Source organism: Nicotiana sylvestris, chromosome 6, assembly GCF_000393655.2.
Source record: "Nicotiana sylvestris chromosome 6, ASM39365v2, whole genome shotgun sequence".
Classification (NCBI taxonomy): Eukaryota; Viridiplantae; Streptophyta; class Magnoliopsida; order Solanales; family Solanaceae; genus Nicotiana; species Nicotiana sylvestris.
In genome coordinates, this window is record NC_091062.1 from 70,819,763 (window position 1) to 70,837,125 (window position 17,363).

Genomic DNA, 17,363 nt, shown 5'->3' on the forward strand with positions numbered 1-17,363 from the left:
TGGTGAGCACCCTCCACTTCCAACCAATAGTTGTGAGTTCGAGGCACCCCAAGAGCAAGGTGGGGAGTTCTTGGAGGGAGGGATGCCGAGGATCTATCGGAAACAGTCTCTCTACCCCATGGTAGGGGTAAGGTCTGCGTACACACTACCCTCCCCAGACCCCACTAGTGGGATTATACTGGATTGTTGTTGTTGTTGTATTATATTAATGCAAGTTTAAAATAATCCAAATAGTGAGCAATAAAATTATATCTCTAGTAAATAAATAAATACTTAGCATATTTTCTTTTTTTATAATAAATATTTAATTCCATATTATAATATAGGTAGACAAATAAAATAATTTTTTAAAAACTTTTTCATATAAAAACATTTCTCAATATATGTTTCTTTTAAAAAGTCAGAATGATGGAGTGGTTTTGAGGGCATTTTTATAAACAAACAATTCTTTTAGAAATTGTGTAATGCTTTAATACATCAAACCAAATAATGAATAAGAAATATGTCAGCATAACTAATGCAAGGATAACTAATACCAACATTATTAATACACTTTATTCTTATGCACCCTTCCAAACGACCCCTAAGAAGTCATAACCGGAATGAAATGTGCAGACTTAATCAATTCTATCACAATGACCCATACAACATCAAATTTACAAGGTTCATGGTAATTCTAACGTAAAATGCTTTTAATATAAATATAGAATAGAAAATAAATAGATAGATATAGATATATTGATAAAAAAAAGTAAAAATTAAACATGTGGCAGCTGGGGGAAAACAAGAAAAAGAGAAAAGAGAAAAGGAACAAAGTAAAAACAAATAAAAAAGATAATTGGTGTCTTTTGACTTCCTTCAACTCCACTTTCACAATTCCACATATTCATTGACATACTACGGCCCTTCTTCCCTAATTTTAAGACAAAGGAAAAAAAGTAATTATTGATTCTTCTAGGATTTACAATTTTTGTTGACGAATTTTCCAAAAAAAAAATATGGATGGTTCTGGTCAGCAGACGGACACGATGATGTCTGATGCGGGGGCGGAGCAGCCACCTACGGCGCCGCAGCCGGTGGCCGGTATGGATAATATTCCGGCGACGTTGAGCCACGGTGGCAGGTTCATTCAATACAATATATTTGGTAATATATTTGAAGTTACTGCTAAATATAAGCCTCCTATTTTGCCTATTGGTAAAGGTGCTTACGGCATCGTTTGGTGAGTTTTTCCTTATGCCCTAAAATTTGCCCTTTTTTTGGTTTTCTTTGCTGCTCTGTTGAATAAGAGTTTGACTTCTGTTTGTTTGGTGACTTGTTACCTTATTACCTTTTGGTCAAGTTTTGCTAATTTGAAATACCCTTTCCTTTCTGGGTGGTTTGTTGAATAGGATTTTGACTTTTTTTTTTTTTTGATTGATTGGGGTGAAGTTCTGCTTTGAACTCGGAGACAATTGAGAACGTAGCGATAAAGAAAATCGCAAATGCTTTTGATAACAAGATTGATGCCAAGAGGACTTTGAGAGAGATCAAGCTTCTTCGGCATATGGATCATGAAAACGTCAGTGAGTCATTACTTTCATTTTGACAGTATTTCTTTGTAAGTTTAGATATTTGCTTATTTCATATGAATATGGATAGTAGAAACAGTAGGTCTTGAATGTAATTACTTGTTCGAATTTAGTTTACTCAATTTTGTTAACTTAATTAATAGGAAAAGAAGATTACATTAACTTATTGCAGATATAACGAAGCATAGATGGTCTTTTTTTTTTTTTTTTAAAAAAAGAAAATGGTAAAGACAGATAATTTGTTTTGCACATGGATCTTCAATCTTTGTGCTGATCAAGTCGACATTTATTAATTAAACTAGCTTTAGGATATGTGTTCTGCACGCGTGTGATGCTCGTCTATCTATAAAAATTAGTATACAGTAGAAACAAATGATCTATAGTAGCAATTGAAGTCCAAATAGATGCAACATTCATTTAAATGGAAAATACTGAATGTTATTACATTGATGTAATAATTCTCTTCAGGTGAATGAATTTTTTTGTTCATGTCCTTTAAAATTTTTGAAGTCATCTAAAATTTAAAGAGATATTAATCTGTCTTACATATTTTTCCCCTTCCAAGACTTCATAATCATTACCAAACTCATGGTTGCTGACTCCTCAAACCTTTCAACCATTATCTCTAAGTTTTCCCTTAAAGTTGAATCCACAAGGGGCACTAGTAACGTGTTTTTGTCCCTCCTACAGCTCTTAAAAAGTGAGGTGCTTCTTTATCCTAAAGTTCATTGTTGAAGTCTTGTATCTATTCCTCTTTTAAAGATGTTTTATTAGAATCTAAACAATTAGAAGCACTTCTGTATACTCTAATTTCAGATCTGCAGCATACTCAAATAGATGTGATATCAAAACTTTAATATAATGCAAACAACATAAACTAACAGAATGTAAGATGAAAGTGGTTGGCAGAAGAACAAGGACCGCAATTGTAATATGGAAAGTGGTTGGTGAAAACAAAAAACAATGGATTACTTGTGCGGCTTTGCTTTAGCATCATATGATGTAATGAAAACTTGGGAAAAACCTCACCATGAAATAAATTAATTATTTCGCATCCATGTTGACTAAGCATTGAACTTTGTTTTGTAGTGGCAGCTGAAAAATTCACAATATGTGAATTATGTGATTCATACCTCAACTCATAACTGGATAGGAACATGTAATTTATAAACTTCTTCAAAATTATATTCTTTCTTTGGGATGCATAGAAACCTTTAGCATGTCATGCACGGCCAATGTTAAGTCTGCTAGAAATATGCAAAAAGGACTGAAATTGTACAAAACAAAATACAACTCTCAACTACTTAGTTTTCATACCAATAAACAAATTAGGTTGATGAATGCATCAACCAACCAGGAAACTAAACCCTAGTGGCCATGGAGAATCAAAATTTGGGATATTAACTAACCTTTTTTAACACTCTTTAATAGGGATATTAAGTAATAAGTTCCCTGCTTATTCTGTTATTCTTTTTTCCTTTTGAACCTTTGACAATTTTGACTTCTCTTTAATAGGGATATTAAATAATATGTTTCCTTCTTTTTTCCTTTTTAACCTAAGACAATTGCTCTTTGTTAGGGATATTTATTGAAGGAGTTTCCCACTTATTCTCTTCTTCTTTTCCTTTTTTGTCATAGGCAATTTTGTTTTTTTCTCAAAGAAAACCTTAATTTACATTTACAATTTTATTCAACTTAGAATGCACTTACGAAGGACAAAAAAGACGAACAACATTTTTCTAAGGGGCTTCATGCTTTTAGTATAGTATAGATTACTTACATTTAAAATAAAAAGGACGTAGATAGTTTGTTTCTTTGCTTAGTTGCATGGTACGGGACATGTTTGTTGGTATTTCGTGCATATAAGTGAAGAATTGTCTTCATGTAATATATAGAGGTCAAATAGTATTTTTGCCTATCCAAATTGTATCTATTTGGATATAGATGCTTTCAATGAGTTTGTGTAAGTTTTTGTTGTTGGCTAATGTGACATATGGAATTGCAGATTGTTGCGATCAGAGATATAATTCCACCACCACAGAGAGAGGCCTTTAATGATGTTTATATTGCGTATGAGCTTATGGATACTGATCTCCATCAAATTATTCGCTCTAATCAGGGTTTATCTGAGGAGCACTGTCAGGTTTGGACTAAAACATCTATTTTCTTCACACAGCAGTTCAGAAACACTAGTAAAGTCTGAGTACCCGTTGTGTTTCTTTAAGTTTGATTTTTTTTCCTTTTCCACTTTAAAAAATTAAATGGATAAAATTTTTTCTCATGTTTTGAAATTTTCACCATTGGTAGTTGGTTAAACCGCATATTGTGTTTTGTCTCATTGGAAGCATTATTCTGACTGGCGTGCAACTAACTTTCTAGTGTTTGAGCTAGTGAAGATTGGTTACTTAAATAGTTTAATTTTTGTCGGAGCAACATGAGGCCAAAATTGGCTTCTATGCGTTGGAAATTTCTTATTGAGAAATGAAAATTTTATCTCTTGTTCAAGTTGTACTTTTGTGTGCTAAGTAATATGTAAACTTTCCTTTCAGGCGTTTGAATTTTCTCTTATGGAATCTTTGGCTCTCTTGCTCACTAAAAATTGTTTATGGAAGGACAAAATATATGAGCTTTTAGTTGGCTTGAGATAACTTTTAGAGTGAGCATTTCGGACTAGCCGGATATTTTATTGCGCTTCCTGGGAGAAATGTATATTTTATTTTAAGATGTTCTTTCCGTATAGGTTTGCCTCACTAGAATGAAGTTATTGTCAACTTACTGAAAACATAAAAATGATAAGGTTTCCCGTTACATGGACTATTTATTTACCTTGACATCCTCACGTTGAATGAGTATAGTGTAGGTACACGAACTTTGTAAGATCATCCGAAATACTTTATAAACTTATTGAATATACAAGGGTAAATAACATACTTATTGTGAGAAAGCACGGGAGGAAAAATATATTATTAATATTCTATGTTACAATGAGCCCTGTTTATACTTATGCATAAGTGTTGGTTTATGCACAACACCGGTAAAGAATGGTTTTGACGCAAGCAGCTTCTTAAGTCACCGAAAAATTGCACGGTGGCGACTGATTTCTTCCCGGATGTCGTTGGAATGACGCACAATGATAATTATCTCACCAATGCTCTGATACTATGTAAGAAAGCACGGGAGAAAACATATATTATTGATATTCTATGTTACAATGACCCTTTTTATGTGTATACATAACACATAACCTACTCCTATTACATACAGTACTAGGACTAATTACATATATTCACATAACTATTCCAACACTTATGTTAATAACCATTGTGGAATATACACACAACTTAAAATTCTCAAGCTTTAAAATAACTAAATCATGGTGGAGTACGCACCCAATGTAAACTTTTTGAACTATAAGATATAACATTACATTCCTTACAAGATGAGTGGCATAGAGATGCGAATGCTAAGGTGAATGTACGGTCATACAAGATTAGACAAGATTAAAAATGACCATATTCGGTAGAAGGTGCAAGTAGCACACATTGAGACTGAAATGGGAGATCGCTTGAGATAGTTTGATCATGTCTTGCGTCGATCTCTAAATGGTCCGGTCCGTAGGTTTGGAACCATGGTGAGTGATGGTGTTAAAAGGGGCGAGGTAGATCTAAAATCATGTGGAAGGAGGTTGTCTCAAAAGACCTACCATCTTTAGGAATCAATGTAGATTTAACTAAAATAGAGTACAATGAAAGAAAAAGATTTATTAGGTGATACCAATTAGTTGGATATATTTTAGTCATGTTAAATATGTTTTTTTTAGTTCATATACTTTCTAAGAATCTTTAGCCATATTAGAGATATCATGTCAGTAGGAATTTTTTATATTTTATGAAGTGGTGTATTATTGACAAACGCATCCAGTGGATGCACATATTGCAAAATAAAAGAAGATATCACCTTCTAAGAAGAGAGCAACAAAAAATCTATCATAAGACTAGAGAGCTGATAAATTCCATAAATTGGTCAGATTTATAGATAGGGGAGAGTTTAACCCAACTAAAAAGAGTGACCAAACATCTAGCCTTGAGTGGGTATCTAGCAGTTGAGATGCCATCAAAGCATCTTTGATTCCTTTCTGTCCATAAGCACCAAAATATAGCAGCAGGAACCATAGACCAGATTTTCTTGATGGACTTCTCAACTTTCCATGAACTCCAACTCACAAAAACTTCCTTGACACTGCATGGCATTGTCCAACGCAAACCAAGTGAAAGAAACATGGACCATATGTCTGTTGCAACTGGACAGTGAAGAAATAAATGGTTGATTGTTTCAGAGTTGCGTTGGCACATGTAGCATCTGCTAGCAAGCTGAAAACCCCTTCGGATGAGATTGTCATGGGTTAAGCATGCTCCATTTAGAGTTATCCAACAAAAAGCACTGTCCAGTTAGGAAATATGGAAAACTTATCTTACTTTTTATTTTTGTTTTTATTTTGTATAATGTTCTTGTGAGATGAATTTAAACGGGAACATGGTTAGTAAGGATTCATATAGTCGACCCAACTTATTTAGAACTGAAGCGTAATTTTTGTTATTGTTGTCTCGATAGGCCTACAATCTTAGAAATCAATGCAAATTTAGCAGAAAATAGGGCATAATAGTGGAAAGGATTTATATAAGAGTACCAATTAACTGGGGATATAATTTGGTCATGTTAATATGTCTACTTTGGGTGCTATGCTTTCTAGGAGTCTTTAGTCTTATTATAGATTCTCATGTTGACATGAAATATAGAAAACTTATACTCCCTTCGTTCCATATTAAATGAGGTAGTTTGACTCGGCACGGAGTTTAAGAAAAAAGAAGACTTTAGGAACTTGTGGTCTTAAAAGCTTAAGGGGTAAAAAGTTTGTGGGGCCATGACATTTGTGTGACTATAAAAGCTTCTCATTAAGGGTAAATGAGTAAAATGAAAGAGTTTAAAGTTGAATTATTTCCAAATTTAGAAATGTGTCATTTATTTTGGAACAGACTAAAAAGGAAAGTACCTCATTTAATATGAAACGGAGGGAGTAGTACTTTTCATTTTCTCTTTTATTTTGTATAATGTTGGCCGGATGAATTTAAAGGAGCATGGTTGGTGGGATTTATACCGAACCCAACTTGTTTGGAACTAAAGCATAGTTGTTGTTGTTGTTGCAAGATAGATAAATACATCTTATAGATAGAGGACATAGGGGGACCTATCCTATGGGGAGGGGCTTCACCGGTACATGTTAACTTCTGGAAAAATCTATATTTACATGAGTGTATACCCCGGAAAACTTAGATATATTTTACTAGGTACCCTGATAATGAAAAGTTAGCTGGGGTCACTGGTCGATGGGTTCCTTAGCGCTGCCTTTCGGTTTATTCACATGGGATCGATTCTTGATATAAGCATATCATTTCCCTTTTTGTTTTGTCAGTAAACAACTTTCCTTTAGCATGCCAGCTATTTTTCTTCTTCTTTTTTTGCTTTTCTTACTTTAGGTTTACCTTTTCTTTAGCATACCAGATTCTTTTCTTTTTGCCTTTTCTTTCTTTAGTTTCCCACCCACTTTTCCAGAAGTTTAGACGGTAAGGCCCAAAAATATTGGTGCCCCCTCTACGCTCATATCCTTGGTCCGCCTCGGGAAGAGGAGGAAGATCCACAATGAGGTCGTACAAGTAATATAGAATTGTGAGTCCAGATATCGTTCCCACAGGGTCTTGTGAATAACTGTTAACTAAATTAAACCCAAACAATTAATCTATTTAAGTGATTTTCTAAAGATTATTAACTACAACTAATCTAGAGTCGAAAACTAAGAAATTAAAGAAAACAAGTCTGCAATCTTAAAGATGAATTCAATGGGAGAAAATATTCAAGACCTATGGGTTAGCTAACAATTCCGTTGAGTTTTTCACTTAAATCGTCTAATTAGTTTATCCGGTTTATTGATTGACACGGTTAATATTGCTCGTAATCTTCTCCCGAAGTACTACTAACCTATTCAAGCTAACCTAATGCCTATATTCCTATGGAATCAGGATTAGCAAGAACGCATTAATATTTCCTTTATAGTAACCAAGCAAGGCGATTAGGTATATCCCTATCCTAACCGCAAATCCGTTCTCGATGCTCGAGTTCAAGATCTTGCTCTACTCAATCTTATATGCAATCTAGAATTTCCTCTCCAGAGTTCAATCCTAGATTTATAGATAGTATTCAATAGTGATCAAGCAATCAAATAATTAAGTGCAAGATTGAATAAATAAACCAATATGAAAAAATAATAAGAACAATTCAAGCTTCAAACTATAACGTTCATGTAGCACCAAAAACTCTAGAACTAATAAACTATGAGACTAAAGGAAGGGAAGAGAAAGAAAAAATGAGAATCCTTGCTTCCGAATGTTCCGTGCGTGTATTTCCCTCTCAAAGTGGCGTCTCCCCCTCCAAAATGGGTTTAGACTTGCTTTTATACACATTGGGGGGGGGGGGGTAGGCTTGGGCTGAAATAACCTTGTCCCGGACGAACTAGGAGAAATTTCCCATCACCGGCGCCCAGGGTAGCGTGGGGCGCTGGGATTTTTGAGGTTTTGGAAACTGGGCCACAGGTAGCGCCCCACGCTACCAGTGGCACTACACTGTCCCAATTTTTCGTTTTGTTCCATTTCTGCTTCAACTCGTGCACTTTTGTCGCACATTACCTCCGGATGGCTCCTGCACATTAAAATACCACGAATTAACACAATTTATAAGATTACACATCTGAAATTTACGAAACATGAGTAAAATGCGAGGCAATGTGCATATAAATATATATACTTTAAGCTAAATATCAACTTTCCTGTAAGAGTCAATTCTAGCGATGAGAGTGAAAGTAATTTTTTCATATCTTCGTTCTCCTGAATTAGAGAAGACGAGATAAATTACCGTAATTGTCCAACAATAACGCTCATTTTTATATTTAGTGAGTGGAACACATGATTGATATATGTAAGGGTTGATACTTTAATTTATGCAATCTGGCAGTAGAAGGCCCAACATTTAGATCCTTTGTTAATAACCAAGAAATTCCCCACGGCCAATGATGCAAGTTCAAGTGTTTCATTCTATCCAACTTATCATAAGTCCTTAGTGCAACCCCCTTTACTTTAGTTTTACTCTTTCCAACCAAGTTTTCTGTGTGGTTTGGTTGTACTAGCATTTTATCAATTACAAATTATGTTTTGGAATAAAACCCTACCTCAGGCGTGTAGCATATTCTAAATGGACTTAAGTTAACATTCTGTTCCTATGGTATGTCATAGTGCTGTTTTAATAGATAAAACTTGCCAGTTTCACGACAGAGAATTAATGAGCTAGACCTAATAATTTTAATTAGCAGATATGAACCACTTTATTTCTTTATTATCAAATGGCTTATCGGTTATGGAGTACTCTAATTTGCTTGGATTTGAATGGGTAATGATGGATGTTTCCAATTCAAGAAGAAACGGAGTATATCTTGGGAAGTGGACCCTTTGGCACTCTTGTGGACCATATGGAAAGAAAGCGGCTAAGAATCTTTGAAGAGATGGAAGATACTTTCATATGAATTTGTGGAACTTATATGTCCCTTTTTTTCCTGTAAAATTCTATAGCATTCGTGAGACTGCCCTCATAGATTATTGGCTCTTCTTTCAGATAATCATATTCGTTTCATAAACTGTCTACCTTTGTATATATACGAGGCTTTCTGGTTAGCATAAACAGAAATATTTAATCATCAAGAAAGTTAATGATTGAGTTAGAAGTAGAAAGGTTCAAAGCTTCAATTTCCACAGCAGACATATCCGATGAAGGAGCTAAATTAAAAAATTATTGCAGAAAAAAAAAAATCTTTTGCAATCTAATGGAGTCCACTGACACATACAATGCATTGCTAGGATCACTTTTATTTTCCTTGGCTTATGTCAGTATGTTGGATACTCTTGTAGTATTAGTTACAAATTTCAATCTGTAGATGTTCTCAGAGGAGAGTTGAAGTCCTGTGGATAATTGTGTGCTTTTTTCAATTTAAGCTTTGCTCAAGACCTTACACTCTCGTTGCTTTGCCTGGAGTTATGCTGAATATTACAGAATCTTGATATCGGTGCTTGGAGTGAAAAGAATGCTTGTTGTCTTACCTATGTTCCTTGTTCATATTAGTGCACATTGTGCTATGTTGATTTTGATGCATTATCGTGTCAAAATTTGTCTGACTAAAACTAGATACTTCTATATTTGGTGCAGTATTTCTTGTATCAGATCCTCCGAGGGTTGAAATACATACATTCTGCGAATGTTCTGCACAGGGACTTGAAGCCTAGCAATCTCCTCTTGAATGCCAACTGTGATTTAAAGATATGTGATTTTGGGCTAGCTCGTGTCACTTCTGAAACTGACTTTATGACGGAATATGTTGTGACAAGATGGTATCGTCCACCTGAGCTGTTGTTAAATTCGTCTGACTATACTGCAGCAATTGACGTATGGTCAGTGGGTTGCATTTTCATGGAATTGATGGACAGGAAACCCCTATTTCCTGGTAGAGATCACGTACACCAGCTGCGTCTTATTATGGAGGTATTATTCAATATCTACCACTCCCCCCCCCCCCCCCTACATTAAAGAAATGAGTTTACTAGTTGCTACATTGTTCCTTTGTCGACTTTTTTTCCCGTTTCACCTTTTTAATGTTTACAATTACTACCAGTTTTTGCAAATTCATCTAAAACAAAGAGAAACATCAAGTTGTAAATCTAGGAAACTTGTATTAGAAAGCACAGACAGAATGTAGTTTGATTTTTGAACAACTGCTTCTCTAGACATGAAGAATTACACGTGATCAACTATGTTTTCTTCTCAGCAAGGTCATGCATATATTAAATGATTTCTCTCAAGGACACGATGCAACAAATTGACCTTCCATTCTTCCTCTCCATATTAACAAGATAATTCTATTTCTCAGATTAAGTATCATTATTTTGTATTATAAATTTTTAGTCCATAATAATGACCCAAACCTCTCTCAATATTTAACTTCATGCTCAAATTTGTATAATTATTTTGATGACGGAACTTCTTGCAGTTGATTGGTACTCCTTCAGAGGCTGAAATGGAGTTTTTAAATGAGAATGCAAAACGATACATCCGCCAACTTCCTCTTTACCGTCGACAATCATTCACTGAAAAGTTTCCACATGTACACCCAACTGCAATTGATCTTGTCGAGAAAATGCTGACATTTGATCCTAGAAGGAGAATAACAGGTGCGAAATTCCAGACAAGTTTCTCTCCTAGCTGCATTAATCAATTCTCCATGTGCATCTTACAACATGTACTTAATGTATAGGAGTGTCCTCTTGTTTTCTTGCTAGAGATCAATCATAGGAGGACATATACTTACTAGTATCTCACTCAGTGTTTTGGATAGCATGCGGCGACAAATAGTGACGAGGGCCTGCTTTACTGAGGCGAGAGGCGCGCAGCGACGCGCTCGCCTTTTTGATGTGAAGCGACAATTTATACAAAAATATAAAAGATTATATACATATAACTAAAAACTCAATAACAATAATATATTAATAAATATATCATTCAAAAATTAAAGACTCAATAGATAGTCATAGACTCATAGTAGATTCATAAATTAAAGTCTAATAGTCTAAACTCTAAAACAAGCAACATCTATTCTTCTTCAAGATTTTCAAATTCTACAACTTCATGAATGTTAGCATTATATTGGCTATCATCTTCTTCATCCTCGGACTCTTCATCAATTAGGGACCCGCTTGAACTTGCTACTCCCTTTCCCTTGTAACTTGAAGAACTCCCTCTAAGTCCATCCTCGTACTCTTCATCAATTAGGGACCCGCTTGAACTTGCTACTCCCTTTCCCTTGTAACTTGAAGAACTCCCTCTAAGTCCATAGATATTTCTCAACTCCAACCGCCATAGAAACAGTACCCCAATCAAGATCATCTCCTTCATACACTTGTTCATCTTCATGATTTTGGGGTGCTTCAGTTAACCATTCATTTGCATCGTCCATGTTGTCCAACAAAATTGGATCAATGGTATTGCGAGCTTCATAACGTCACCTCAATGTTCTATTGTATTTAATATACACTAGATCATTGAGACGCGATAGCTCAAGCCTATTCCTTTTCTTGGAGTGAATCTGCGCATAAGTTGTTTAGATTAATTAATAAATACTAATAATAATACAATATAGAATATATTAATATAATAAATCTGCTTCTTACATGCTCAAATACGCTCCAATTTCTCTCGCATCCAGATGCACTACAAGTTAGGCTTAGTACTTTGATGGCAAACTTTTGCAAGTTTGGAGTTTGATGTCCAAATTGCTTCCACCATTCAACTATAGAAAAATATTTTAGAAGTTAATAAGTGTAAATCAAATAAACTAAATTAAAGTTATAAGGATATCTATATTAAAGTTAATTACCTGGTGACCTTATGTCTCTGGCTCTAATGGCAGCCGATAAACCAAATAGGCCCTCTGCTTGTGAGTACCTACCAAACTCCTCCCCTATTTGATCTATCGTCGTTGAATTAGGGACCAACTTCTCAAGACATGCATGGTATCCAATCCACACATCTGAAGCCAAAGTTTCATCTCTAATGTTCTTGTAAAATAATCCCGGGTTTAGAAGATGGCCTGCTGCATGCAAAGGTCGATGGAGTTGATTGTCCCACCTGGTATCAATTATCTCAAAAACTTTCTCATATTTCCTAACATCTCCCTCAAATGACGCTGCAATACTCTCTTTGGCTCTATCCATAGCTTCATAAAGATAGCCCATTGGTGGTTTTCCCTCCCCATTCACCATACGAAGCACCCTAATCAAAGGACCACCAACTTTAAGAGCCCGAACGACGTCATTCCAGAATGATGGAGAAATAAGAACTTTGGCAGTTTCTTTCCCCGCAGCTTCCTTTGCATATTTATTATCTTTCCATTCATTCGAAAGAACTAGCTTTCTCAAATTTTTCTTTTGCAAGTAAAAACTATGCAAAGTTAAGAAAGCCGTTGGAAATCTAGTCTTGGCCGGTCTCACCAAATTTCTTTCATTTGTGAATTTTCTCATCAAATTCAACAACGGCCTCTAACTGATGTAAGAATATATCTTGACGGCCTTAGTGAAAACCGTAAAAGTAACAATTACAATTTTATAGTTAATACTTAATAGGATAGGACATAAGTATAAATAAAGTTAAAGGCTTTAAAGATAACTGTATTAAAGTTATCGGAAGCATATGGGTTTTCCTTGAATATGTCACCAAACATCAAGTTGATACAATGGGTAGCACATGGAGTCCAATAAATGTTTGGATACATAGCTTCCATCATCTTCCCCGCGCTAACATTCTCACTAGCATTATCTGTAACAACTTGTACAACATTTTCCTTTCCAATTTTATCAATAGTCTTTCTAAACAAGCTGTACATTTTGCTTCCATCCGTATAAGAGTTGCTATCATCGTGAGATTCAAGAAAAACACTCCCTCTTGGAGAGTTCACCAACACATTTATGATCATTTTTCCATTCCGTGCTGTCCATTTATCCATCATAGTGGAACATCCAAACTTATTCCATTCCACTTTATGCTCCTCAATAATTTGGTCTATCTTCTTCACCTCCTTTTTAAGATGAGTTACTCTAACTTCATGATAGCTAGGAGGCTTCATTCCTGGGCCATATTATCCTACGGCCTCAATGAATTTATCAAAAGTTTTGTAGTTGACACAGTTGAAAGGAAGCCCTGCATCGTAAATCCATGCTGCAAAGGCACTTACGGCGCGATCCCTCAAAATCTTCTTGGCTTCTAAACCTAAACCTTCTTCACTTTTTCCCTTTTCTTGTTGTTTTGCCGAGAAATAAAGATTGAGAGGAACTTTTGTTACCGTACGTGCCGTGGATGACGCACTAGAACCAGTAGATATCTTATGAGTTTTTAGGGGGGGGGAGGTCCCATTTCACCTTCTTCATCCATTTCATCATCTTCATCAATTAGATTCACCGATGCTTCAAAATTCATTTGAGTTCTTGCCACATTTTTCTTATCAACAAACGCTTTTACTTCCTCCCTAACCTCAGGCGGACAAAGAGGACATTGTATTACATTTTTATATCCACCTATCAACGCTGTTTTATGGAAAAAAATTATCAAGTCAATATGCAATTAATTCTACTGTATAATACTATAATTCTATAATTGAAAAAACAGAGCAAACAAAAAAAAGGCTACTGCCTCTGGAAAAACAGCAAAGAAAGAAGACAAAAAAAACAGAGCAAAAAATGAAATGATTCTGCCTCTGGAAACAGCAAACAAAGAAGAACACAAATGAAGAAATTGCCTCTGGAAAAACAACAAATAAAGAAGAAGACAAACAGAGCAAAAAAAAAAAAAAAATTAAGAGAAGAAGAAAGACCTCGGTTTTTGCTCGACAAATACAGCACAAAAACAGACCCTGTTTGGCTCTGTTTCTTTCCGACAAAAAACAGAGGAAAAAAAATAGAAAGGAGAAAGGAGAAAGGAGAAAGAAGAAGAAGCAATACCTGTTCTTTCAATGGAAGAAACCTCTGTTGAAGCTTGAAGAAGGCAGACGATGAAGAAGAAGACTGTTGTTTTGTTCGCAGGTGAAAAGCCCTAATCGCTGAAACCTCTGTTGTTTTGTTCGCAGGTGAAAAGCTCGAAGACCAAATGTCAAGTCCTAATTCCCGACTTAAGTCTTCTCCCTTTCTCTTTTTTTAAAAAAAAATTGCGTTGCTACAGTCGCTTCTCGCGACATTGTCGTCTCGCGCAACACAGAGAGAGGCGACCACTATTTTGAATCGCAACGCAACAGGTCCTCTGAAGTGACACACCCTCGCCTCGCGTCGCTACACGCTTTTAGCGCTGTAGCGAGCGCTATTTATAACACTGCTCTCACTAACTTATCAAAAAGCAAAGTATTCTTACTTGCTACCTTAGTAGAAACAGAGGTATCTCTCACCAAATACGCGCACACATTGGTTTGACATGCACATCATTATCATAGATAGTATTTACCATGTTGCGAACAAGGTATGTGCTCCATTTTCTGGATATATCATTTGCATAGTGGCGAAGGAGTTATTATATCCATTCCTTGAAGGACTTGGTTAGATGCTACTCCTTTTGTCCCAAGTTGTTTAGCATAGATGTAATTTAAGAAAGAAAGGAGGACTTTAATACATAAGCTAAAGATGCATAAAATATAAAAAATATTCATATTACCAATGATCTGTGGAGTCTCCAACAATCCATGTCATTTTTTCAAGGGTGAAAAAAAGAATTTAAATATTACATAGTTTCTAGACTTCATTAATTTTTTCTTTTTACATAGTTTCTAGATATAGAGAGACTACCAAACAAGTTAAATCAGACAAATTAGGACAGAGGGATTAATTAATGTTATCATCACCCTTACTATGCAATATGTTGGGATAGAACTTTAGGGTTTAGGTCATAAGTCAAAGAAGGAAATTTTAAATATGTATGTCTCCCGCTGCATTCCTGTTAGCTAAGCATGTAATGAATTGCAACTCTGTTTAGATGGATTTTCTAGATGCTTCAAGTAAGGAGAAGAAGTTACTCTTGGTAAATGGGGAGACTATCACCCACTGTTATCAAAGGCGAAAAGTGCAAAAAAGCTCCAACATCTCTTGGGGATTTAAGCGCAAATAAAGCATGTGCTTTAATGAAGAAAGACGCAAATGGAGAAAAACTACAAATATATATGTGTTGTCTCAGACTAACATCTATAAGCATGGATACCAAATATATGGACAAAGAAATTAAAGAAAATTTACGATAAAGTGAAATATCAATTGTTTAGTGTCGCGCTCATTGGCAAGGAAGAGTGTGCCTTAGAGCCTGAAGCGCCCACTAAGCGAGGCGAAGCACTCCACATGTTTTGAGCCTCGCTTCAGGGCTTAAGCGCACTTTAAGCGCGCTGTTGATAACACTGCTATCACAACAAGAAGGTGTTGGGGTGAAATTTTGATTAAAGATTTAAGGGTTTTCAACAAGGCATCACTAGGAAAGTGGTTATGGAGATTTCGGGTAGAGGAGAAAGATTATTGGAAAGGGTGACCGCGGAGAAGTACGGCGGCTTAGACGGGGGATGGAGGATTAAAAGTGTCACTTTCCGTCGGTGCGTGCTATGGGGGAATATCTTGAAGGGGTATGAAGTTAAGTTTGGGCAGAGCCCAACTTCAGACCCGAAGGTCGGAAGAAGAAGAAGCAGCAGTAGCAGCAGGGGTTTAGTCTGAAGTTTGCCAAAACTGGCTAAACTTTAAGTAGTTTTTAAAAACTGGATATGTTTTAAAAGAGGTGCTACAAGTAGCTAACTGGTGTCATTTCTACCTTTAGTTGTACTGAGTCACTTCCTTGGCCTTGTATGAATTGAAATTGTAGGTTAAATAGCAGTATTGCTTTCAAGTGATATGCAGGATTTTATGGCATTTTGCTACTATTCAATGTTTAGCTCTCTTCATTGGTTAACCAGAGATTTCTTTTCTTTCCATGCTTACAAATAGCTACCGCGCTGCAATCAGATGTCCTTTCAGCGTCCTACATGTCATCTCTTGAATATTTATATGACTAACTGGTCCACGTATTGATCCCTTTTCTGTACTTTGTACTTTTCAGTTGAAGGTGCACTTGCACATCCTTACCTGAACTCGCTCCACGATATTAGTGACGAGCCCATATGCATGACTCCCTTTAGCTTCGACTTTGAACAGCATGCCCTTACGGAGGAACAGATGAAGGAGCTGATTTACAGGGAGTCGCTTGCATTTAATCCTGAATACCAGCATATGTGAATAATTGCTGGTAAGATTGTTGTCAGTTTGATCTCCAACTGACAATTTGTCCCTCCATGTATATATGTGTGCACTTCGTCCGAAACAGGGATGGCTTTCTTATGCAAACACTTAGTTATGAAGCTGATTTGTGTAAAGAATTGTTTGATGTATCTGATGAGGTGGATCGCTTGTATTGGTTCTGTTTTAATTTACTGAAGTCATAGTGGACGATATCTGTATCACAGGATGTAATTTTATTATCTTAATTTCTTCGCCAGCAGTCGATTGTCTCATGTTTTGCTTTTATTCTATTTTTTATAAGCAGCCCAACTGTTTCCCCCCAAACCCAAAATATAAAAAATAAACAAGTTTACTCCAATGTGCCTCTTTACCTAGTTCACATTGTATTGCCTTAACCAAAAGAAAAAAACAAAAATTTAAGAAAAACTAAGATAACAATTCTGCACATTTCTCAATGTTCAAAAGGCGATTCTATTCGCAAGTTATGGCATAACCTCATTCCTCTACCAACTCATTTTCTTCGAATGCAAATGGCGAAGTATATAAATGGCCCATTTAAATTGTCCTTTAACGATCAAACAAATACGTGACCCATTTACCATTTAAATATTTGAAGCGGTTATTAAGTGTATCAAGTAAATATCCGAGTGCAACAAATCATATGTTTGAGTTATACTTGCTAATGACATGTCAAATGAATCAATTACAGCAACTCATTTTCTTCGAATGCAAATGGCGAAGTATATAAATGGCCCATTTAAATTGTCCTTTAACGATCAAACAAATATCTAACCCATTTACCATTTAAATATTTGAAGCGGTTATTAAGTGTATCAAGTAAATATCCGAGTGCAAC

General features: G+C 35.6%; 1 protein-coding gene across 1 annotated transcript; it reads left to right on the top strand.

The window, feature by feature from the left end:
- Positions 1-817: 817 nt before the first annotated feature.
- LOC104220952 (mitogen-activated protein kinase SIPK) lies at positions 818-16,766 on the top strand. The gene is made up of 6 exons (XM_009771918.2): positions 818-1,222; positions 1,432-1,561; positions 3,577-3,714; positions 9,876-10,208; positions 10,714-10,894; positions 16,329-16,766. Exons 1-6 carry the CDS (start codon positions 999-1,001, stop codon positions 16,502-16,504), a joined length of 1,182 nt encoding a protein of 393 aa, XP_009770220.1. The 5' UTR covers positions 818-998; the 3' UTR covers positions 16,505-16,766.
- The last annotated feature ends 597 nt before the right edge of the window (positions 16,767-17,363 follow it).